General features: G+C 44.4%; 1 protein-coding gene across 2 annotated transcripts; it reads left to right on the plus strand.

Moving 5' to 3' along the window:
- Positions 1-219: 219 nt before the first annotated feature.
- LOC107695444 (uncharacterized) lies at positions 220-1,267 on the plus strand. Of its 2 annotated transcripts, none has more exons than XM_016495348.1 (2): positions 220-846; positions 1,063-1,267. In XM_016495348.1, the coding sequence occupies exons 1-2, from the start codon at positions 263-265 to the stop codon at positions 1,082-1,084; spliced, it is 606 nt and encodes a 201-aa protein (XP_016350834.1). In that variant the 5' UTR covers positions 220-262; the 3' UTR covers positions 1,085-1,267. The 2 variants fall into 2 exon arrangements, with proteins under 2 accessions (XP_016350834.1, XP_016350833.1); XM_016495347.1 differs by having other exon boundaries at positions 220-842.
- Positions 1,268-8,825: the final 7,558 nt, after the last annotated feature.

Here is an 8,825-nt window from a genome sequence, read left to right on the forward strand (position 1 = left end):
TTTTCGTTTAATCCCGTTCCCATATATGGGGCACTAAATTCTTCTCATTCCAATAAAAATATCTATTGGTTTTGAGCGAGAAAATAAAAGTTCTCCATGTATAATCCTGCAGTTTATTTTTTATAAGTGTTTAAAGTCGGCAATAGTTCCTTACTCGCGTAATCATATTTTGATCATGAGTGATTAGACTTCGCGTCACGTGTGGGAAGCACGACCAATAAGGCGGCCGCTTTTTGGAACGACATGTAAACATGAGTCCAAGATGTCTGCGCCCTTGTTGTCAATATCGAGTAGCGAAGAAGAGGAAATTACGGCCAGACCTCCTTCAAAACTCCGTAAAAAGGATTATAAACAATGCTATATGCATCTCACGTCCATAAAGAAAGAAGAAACAAAGGATTTTACACGCACACGATGGGATACATTCAGAAATAGCGTCAAACGGTGGCTTGGTTTGCAGGGTGAGAATCAGACAATAGCAGAAACATACAAACATTGTATAGAAATCGAGTTTGAAAATGTTCCCGAAGACGCTGGGTTTCATTCCACTTGCTACAGGCGTTTCATTGACAAAAAGCGCTTGGATGCGGCAGAGAAACGTGTCACACAGCATCCTGAAGTTCAAGATGCTCACAAAGACCAGTCTGTGTCATCGAGTAGTAGTACCTCAATAACTGAATGTCCGACAAAAAAACTTAGGTCCAGGACGGGCCTGCCAGTAGCTTGTGCAGGTCCTGTGCTTCCTGCCTTGTGCATCATTTGTAAGAAAACGGACAAGTACATTACTGTGGCAGGCAAACGCCAGAAGGACCATCTTTCACAGGCAGAAACATTGTCAGCAGGTGGGTAAACAAACACACGTTTGAACTTTTAAGTTTTATGCCATATGCTGGACACCATGGCTAAATTTAAATTACAATTACGTAAATTAATGTTTACAGATTTGCATTTTGCATACAGCTACAGCCAGAACACTCAATATTGCTTAACTGTTAACACAGTTTTTACATAATAGCTTTTATTTACAAATTTGTTTCATTATATTTATATATTTATTTACAGGCCAGTTGCTGAAAGCTGCTGAGATGAAAGAAGACACTAGCATTCTTGTGCATATGCAAGACAAAGACTGTGTGTCTCTGGAGGTGCGATACCACAAGTCCAGTTACAGACAGTACACCAGGTTCTTGACAAAGTCTACTGCAACAGTTACTGGGACCTCAGAAGAACAGTGAGTTATTATATTGCATTATCAAATGATAATTAAAAATTGTGGTACATTTTGGAAAGAATGTTTATGCAACATTTTTATTTTTTCTTACAAAAATTGAATTTATAATAATGATAATCATAATCATTATATAATGTGTTAAAGCTGATACACAGTGTATTTTAACTCAATTGTTTTCAGTGTAAATATATCTTTATTTATACCATTTCATCTTTCGTTGTATCTTGTTTAAGGCAGGATAAATTGAAGAGGAGGTTGATCCGTGATTTCCCCCAGCTGGTGTTTCACTCGCCCAACAAGCGCAACATCAGTGAGCTGGTTTTTGTTGAGACACTGTCTGCAGACAAGCTGATAGACAGGCTACCTCATCCATCAGGTACAGAAACAACAGAGTCAACTGAGGTAACTAGCCAAAGTGATGGTGAAAACATAACAAATACAACATCTGGTCCGCAAAGACAAACCTCAGTGGCCTCTATCAATACTACAGAGGACACAAGGACACTTTATAGTGCAGCACTGATATTAAAGATGCTTCTATGTGACTCTCCCGGTATGACATGTCCATGGCCACCCACGTCTGATAATTTAAATGTGAGTGAAGCAAAATCTGTTGTGCCACTCGAACTGTACAATCTGATTTCCTGGATTATTGGTGCAACTGAGGAACCAACACTGGCCCATTATGTTGATATTCCAGATGATTTGAACCTAAAAGTGATATCTATTTGTCAAGACATTGTGTATCTCGCATCTAAGGGCCGAAGGCAGACACCAAAATCCTTGTGTCTTGGTCTAACCATTCGCCATTTAACAGGTTCATCACAAATTGTGTCACTTCTAAATCGACTAGGACATTGTGCATCATGGGACACAGTTGTCAGTCTAGACAGTAAACTTGCCCAACTTCAACTAGTAGAGGGCAGAGACAAAATACCCAAGGGATTCTCAAAGAAGGTTCCTACAATACTTGTGTGGGACAATATTGACTTTGGGGAGGAGACATTATCAGGTCGTGGAACTACTCACCACACAAATGGGATTATGCTGCAAAGTTCTGTAGTTGAACCTGTGTCAACAACAAACAGACAACCACTACAGAAGGGAGTTTCCTCATTCAAAGCACCCCCTTGCATCCCTATCGAACAGTACCATCAGTCTAAAAGACAAGGACCACAGAACTTGTTTCATCATGAAAGTATTCCATTACAGGTAGACACATACAAATTGAACACCATGTCTGCTGCACAAACTGAACTTGCATATGTTGTTTTAAAGTCCATAGATGCTGAAAGATGCACAATCCCAAGCTGGACAGGTTTCCATACATTGCTTAAAGGTGATGGCACTCTGCAAAAGTCAGCACTGTATTATCTTCCAGTCATTGAGGCTTCACCGACAGAGATGTCAACAGTAAACACAATTCTGAAGCGAAGTGTCCAAATTGCTGATCAGCTAGAACTGGACCATATAGTGTTAGTTTTTGACCAAGCTATATATGCCAAAGCTCAGCAAATCCGCTGGAAAGACAATGACTTTACTCATCGTATAGTGATTAGACTAGGTGAATTTCACACATGCATGTCCTACCTGAGCATTCTAGGAAAAAGGTTTGGAGATGCAGGACTGCAAGACATACTCATTGAGTCCGAAGTTGTTGCCCCAGCATCCATCAGTGGAGTGATCAGTGGTCATCACTACAACCGCAGCATGAGGGCACACAAACTTCTGTATGAGAGTCTGCAACGCATCAGATTTCTCACCTTCTTAGACTCTTTGCCACCAGAGGAGAGAAATGAGTGTATGGATGTCATCAGTGAAATCAAATGTGCATTCCAGGACAGAACCATGGATGTTTTGTGTGCAAATGAAAAATTTGACAAAATGTGTTCAAAATATGTGGACTTTGTGAAAAGAAGAAGTGCAGAAAACCCAACGTTTGCCTTCTGGAGTTTGTACATCAACATGGTACAGATACTCCTTCTGTTTGTGAGAGCAACACGAGAATCGGACTGGCAGCTTCACCTGTCAACAGTACACTTGATGATGCCGTGGTTTTTTGCATACGATCATGTAAATTATGCTAGGTATTTACCTTCATACTGGCTGGAAATGGTCAATTTGCCCCTCACACATCCTTCTTGCCACAGCGAACTCAGTGTTAAAGGCCAGTGGACTGTCCAACGTCAAAGTGTCCATGGATTTGCCTCGATTGCTTGTGACCAGGCCATTGAGCAAACATGCAACAGAGATTCCAAGACAAAGGGTGGTTGGACAGGGATAACACAGAATCGAGCTGCAGTATATCGCTGGATATTGTCGCAACATGAAAGAGCAGCCATAGCAAGACAATGTGAGGCAATGGCAGGTACATCTCCTGATATAAGGAAACGTAAAGACCTTGACAGCACACGAATTCATGCCGATGAAAAGGCTGTGACCAGAATAATTTCCACCCTAGATTCCATGCTGAATCCTTTTGACACACACCAAGATGGCATTGTGTGTCTTAGCTCTGGGACAGTCGCAGCTGAAGAAATAATGAAGGATTTGCTCACAGCTCTGGAAAAAGGGGAAAATGCTGTCAAAGAGTTTATGGACCAAAGACTATTATCACCATCAGTTGATATATTTGCTCCCATCAAAACACAAAAACTAAAGACCTTAAGTGACCAAGCAAAGACAAAAAAGAAATCGGCAGCAGGCAAGGAAGTGATTCTGCGTGCCGACAAGAAGCTATTTTCCAGACTACTCGTCATAGGTCAAAGTAGAAAGATAGACCTGCGGGAAATTCTGTCCTACTCCTTGGGAACGGTATCATATCCTTTAGCCAGTGCTGATGGTTCACTTGCTAAAACAAACAAATCAGCTCTTTTGGATTTATTGGAAACCAAAGGTGGAGAATGTTTAGTTGACAAAGTTCTGGCAGCTGATTTTCAGCTGCAATGAATCTGTTGTAGAAATGTTCATTTTTGGCATTATTCATAATTAAGAGGGGTGTGGTCGCATTTTGAGTCATTTTAGCCAATTTGGGCCAAAGTGTGCTTCTTCTTTATGTTTCTGTGATTACACAGTGCCTACTGAAAATTTTGATGTATAATACATCACAGTTTTGCTAAATTTACAATGTGTATGTTTAATTTTGCTTGGTGCCAATCCGTGAAGTTGAAGCGTATTTTGTAGAAATTTGCCATATTTTATGGTCTACATTCACACTTGAGTATATAATGCACCAATATATTTCTCAAATGTTAAGGTACATGTATAATGGTCAGTTTAAGATATATTTTGTTTTGCTAAAATGAATATAAATAAAGTTATAAGCAAAACCAGCAGCATAAGATTTTCCTTTTTTTTTTAATTCACAATTATACACATTTATGGATCGTGACAAAAAACTGCAGGATATTTTGCGGAGAACTTTTAACATAAAGTCCAATATGGTGTTGTCTATGCAAAAATGCATTTAAAAAGTAGTGCCCAGGCGTGGGAACGAAAATCACTTTCTAGCCACTTTTTCCTAGTTCACCTTATGGCCTACACTACTAGGCTACACATTTACGCCCAGGCGTGGGAACGAAAATCATTTTCTAGCCTCTTTTTCCTAGCTCACCTTATGGCCTACTCCTGTCTTCTGTGGATGGCGCTGAACAAGTGGGGTATGTTAAACTCCCCCCCGTGGAAGAAGCCTTTGCTGCCCATCTCTGTCCTTCAGCCGCGGCGAACTGGAGAGTGAGAAACAACGCGTCTCTCCCCTCTAAATCTTGCCACGCCACTGCAAACTTCGCCGGCAAGGCTTTCTCCGCGGCGGGCCAAGCAGCTTCAGCACTGCACGTGATGGCGATACTGTGTATGATGTGTATCAGGCCAAGCTACTCAAGTCTCTGGATGAGGACAGGCCGGACCCTGAAGTGTTCAAAGAGCACCGATGCGCCACGGATCTGGCCCTCAGAGCGACGAAGGTGACAGCTCGAACGATCGGCCGCAACATGTGGAATCTTGTGCTGCTAGATCGTCACCTGTGGCTTACTCTGACCGAGTTAAAGGACTTGAAAAAAACGGCCCTTCTGGATGCTCCTGTGAATCCCTCAAGTCTCTTCGGAGCAGCGGTAGAGACGTTCACGGAGCGCTTCGTTGAAGCACAGAAACAGTCAAAGGCTATTAACCACTTCCTGCCAAAGCGCCGGCGCGAACTCTCCTGTGCATTCCCGCTCCTCCTCAGCGCAGCGCGTGGGAAGACCGCACACCTCTTCTGCTGCTGTTCGGCGAGAACATGATCTGGCGGTGAGACCAAGACAGCCTTGGCCTTCGGAGCAGCGGTAGAGACGTTCACGGAGCGCTTCGTTGAAGCGCAGAAGCAGTCGAAGGCTATTAACCACTTCCTGCCAAAGCGCACCGGCGCGAACCCTCCTGCGAGTTCCCGCTCCTCCTCAGCGCAGCACGCAGGAAGACCGCACGGCTCTTCTGCTGCTGTTCGGCGCGAACATGAGCCGGCGGTGAGACCAAGACAGCCTTGGCTGAAGCGCCGTCAGGGCTCGAAGGGCCAGATATGACAGAGACAGCAGGCCACCGGCACCGGAATCAAAGCCACATTCCTGATGCTGTCTCTCGGAGGAGGAAATCTGCACCCAGCACCGGAGAAGAGCCGCTGAAAAAATCTGCTCACTCTGCTGTGTGTGTTCACCACGCCCCCCTGTCTGTTGCGGGCAGCGAGAGCAATTGTCATGTTTGTGTTTTGACTGTTCCACTATGCAGTGCAATAAAGTCGAAAAACATACAAAACTCACCTCAATATCAAAGCAATTCTCCTCCTCTCACTCCCCTCTCCCCCATCACTCACTCTCACACTCGTGTGGTATTAAACTCCTCGTCCCCCAACGGCGAGTTATCCCTCACGGTGTCCAGTCCAACTGGCCCGCTGTCACAGTTCACAGAAGCATGGCAGGCACTGCCAGGGGTATCAGAGTGGGTTAGTAAATCAAGAAAGAATGGCTACACGCTTCAGTTCTTCCGCAGGCCGCCCCGTTTCAATGGTGTGTTAATGTCCACTGTACAGGAGCGAAATGCCTCAGTTCTGCGAGAGGAAATACACAACCTCCTCGCAAAACGCACTGTAGAAACAGTGCCCCTAGCAGACCGTGAGAGCGGATTCTACAGTCACTATTTTCTGGTACCAGAGACGGCGGACTCCACTCACACTTGGACCTGAGACCGCTGAATCGCGCGTTTTCGAAGCTCTCGTTCAAAATGATTACGCTGAGACAAATCTTCACAAACATCAGATCAAGAGATTGGTTTATCTCTGTGGATTTAAAGGATGCTTATTTTCACATTCAGGTAGCCCCTCGCCACAGGCATTTCCTGAGACTTACATTCGAGGGGATAGCGTACCAATTCACGGGCCTACCCTTCGGTTTATCCCTGGCCCCTCGTATGTTTACGAAATGCATGGATGCTGCTCTCTCTCCTCTGAAGCAGAGTGGAATGCGCATCCTGAACTATCTCGACGATTGGCTAGTCTTAGCCCAATCAGAGAGCGCGCTGCTCACCGACAAGCTCAGACTCCACGATCATCTTCAGAGCTTAGGGCTGACTGTCGATATGCAAAAGAGCATGCTGGTACCGAGCCAGAACATCTCCTTTTTAGGAGTGGAGCTGAATTCAATCAATATGCGAGCGTATCTGTCTGAGGAGCGCTCACAAAAACTGATCAGCTCTCTCGCAGTCTTCAAGTTAGGGCACTCTCCCCCACTGAAATGCTTTCAGAGGACGCTCGGCCAGATGGCTGCCGCCTCGACAGTGTGCAAACTAGGGCTCCTACATATGCGACCGCTTCAGCTATGGCTAAAGGGCCAGGTACCACAGAGCGCATGGGGTGTTCTTATTGGCCAAGTGATCAGGAGAAAGACTGTTACAACAGATGCATCGAGCACGGGCTGGGGAGCCGTATGCGACGGCAGACCAGCCTTCGGGACGTGGTCAGAAACGGAGAAGTTATGGCACATAAACTGTCTGGAGCTCTGTGCTATACACCTAGCGCTCGAGTGCTTTCTTCCGGACATTCTCCACCGTCACGTTCTCATCAGGATGGACAGCATGACAGTGGTAGCGTTTATAAATCACCAAGGGGGTGTGAGCTCGCGACCGCTGCTGCGGCTGACGAGAGACCTTCTTCTGTGGGCAGATCGACACCTCCTCTCCATCCGGGCAGTACATGTCCCCGGATGCCTGAATTACGGCGCGGATTTACTGTCGAGGGGCGGGGTAATCCACGGGGATTGGAGATTACACTCTTTGACAGTCAATATGATTTGGAGTGTATTCGGCAGGGCGGAGGTGGATCTCTTCGCATCAGCGGAGAACACTCACTGCCCGCTGTTTTATTCACTGACACACTCTCCCCTGGGAGTGGATGCACTAGCTCACAGCTGGCCGAAAGTACGCAAGTATGCCTTTCCTCCAGTGAAACTTCTGCCTCGCGTGCTTTGCAAAATCAATGCATTGAGCACGGGCTGGGGAGCCGTATGCGACGGCAGACCAGCCTTCGTGATATGGTCAGAAACGGAGAAGTTGTGGCACATAAACTGTGTCTGGAGCTCCGTGCTGTACACCTAGTGCTCGAGTGCTTTCTGCCGGACATTCTCTACCGTCACGTTCTCATCAGGATGGACAGCATGACAGTGGTAGCGTTTATAAATCACCAAGGGGGCGTGAGCTTGCGGCTGCCACTGTGGCTGGCGAGAGACCTTCTGTGGGCAGATCGACACCTCCTCTGCATCCGGGCAGTACATGTTCCCGAAGGCTGTTCTGTTTCAAATATGTCATTTTTATGTGATAGTTTGTGAAAACAATAATCAAACCTGCTGGCCATGTAATGGTTTTCTGAACAACCATTTGTATGTAGGTCAGTTGGATTAAAACATTGAATGTATTAGAATGAATGACAACATAAGCAAATGAAAAACTTTCTAAACTGCAATGTGAAAAGTAGATTTTAAAGTTTAGGTCGAATGGTAGGTTTAAATGAAAGCAATTCCTAAATTGAACATGATTTGGTGTGGTGAAAAGTAACTTTTTTTTTTTTTTAGTTACATTCATTAGAAATTTCACTTAGGTGTTAAAATGAAATGAAAAGAAAAATCCTATTGGTACAAATCATACTGGTACATTTTGCAGTCTGTTTTGAGTACAGAACTATCCTTAACTCATGTACTGTCACTGCCAATGGCAGCCGACTGTCCTGGTCTCCAGCGCCCTCTACTGATTTAAAACCAACATTAACATAAACTGAATAAAATTAGAGGCAATGTCACCACAATAACACCATGATCACTTTTATCACTCTGATTCAAGACTAATTTTTAACAAATATAAATAAATGTAAACATTCATACAACACACACATATTGTGATATACTATTTACACAAGCACACACACACACACACACACATGCACGAACATACTCATATTTATGTGTGTATCATATATATAATATATATATATATATATAAAAGACACACATAAATATGAATATGCGTGTGTGTGTGTGTGTGTGTGTGTGTGTGTGTGTATGTGTGTGTGTGTGTGCTTATG

This window comes from Sinocyclocheilus anshuiensis, unplaced genomic scaffold, assembly GCF_001515605.1.
Source record: "Sinocyclocheilus anshuiensis isolate Anshui unplaced genomic scaffold, SAMN03320099.WGS_v1.1 scaffold678, whole genome shotgun sequence".
In the NCBI taxonomy this organism is placed as follows: Eukaryota; Metazoa; Chordata; class Actinopteri; order Cypriniformes; family Cyprinidae; genus Sinocyclocheilus; species Sinocyclocheilus anshuiensis.

Coding starts and splice junctions, on each gene's coding strand:
- LOC107695444 (XM_016495347.1), top strand. CDS start 263: ATGTCTGCGCCCTTGTTGTCAATATCGAGTAGCGAAGAAGAGGAAATT. Junction 843..1,062: donor GGCAGAAACATTGTCAGCAG/GTGGGTAAACAA, acceptor ATTTATTTACAG/GCCAGTTGCTGAAAGCTGCT.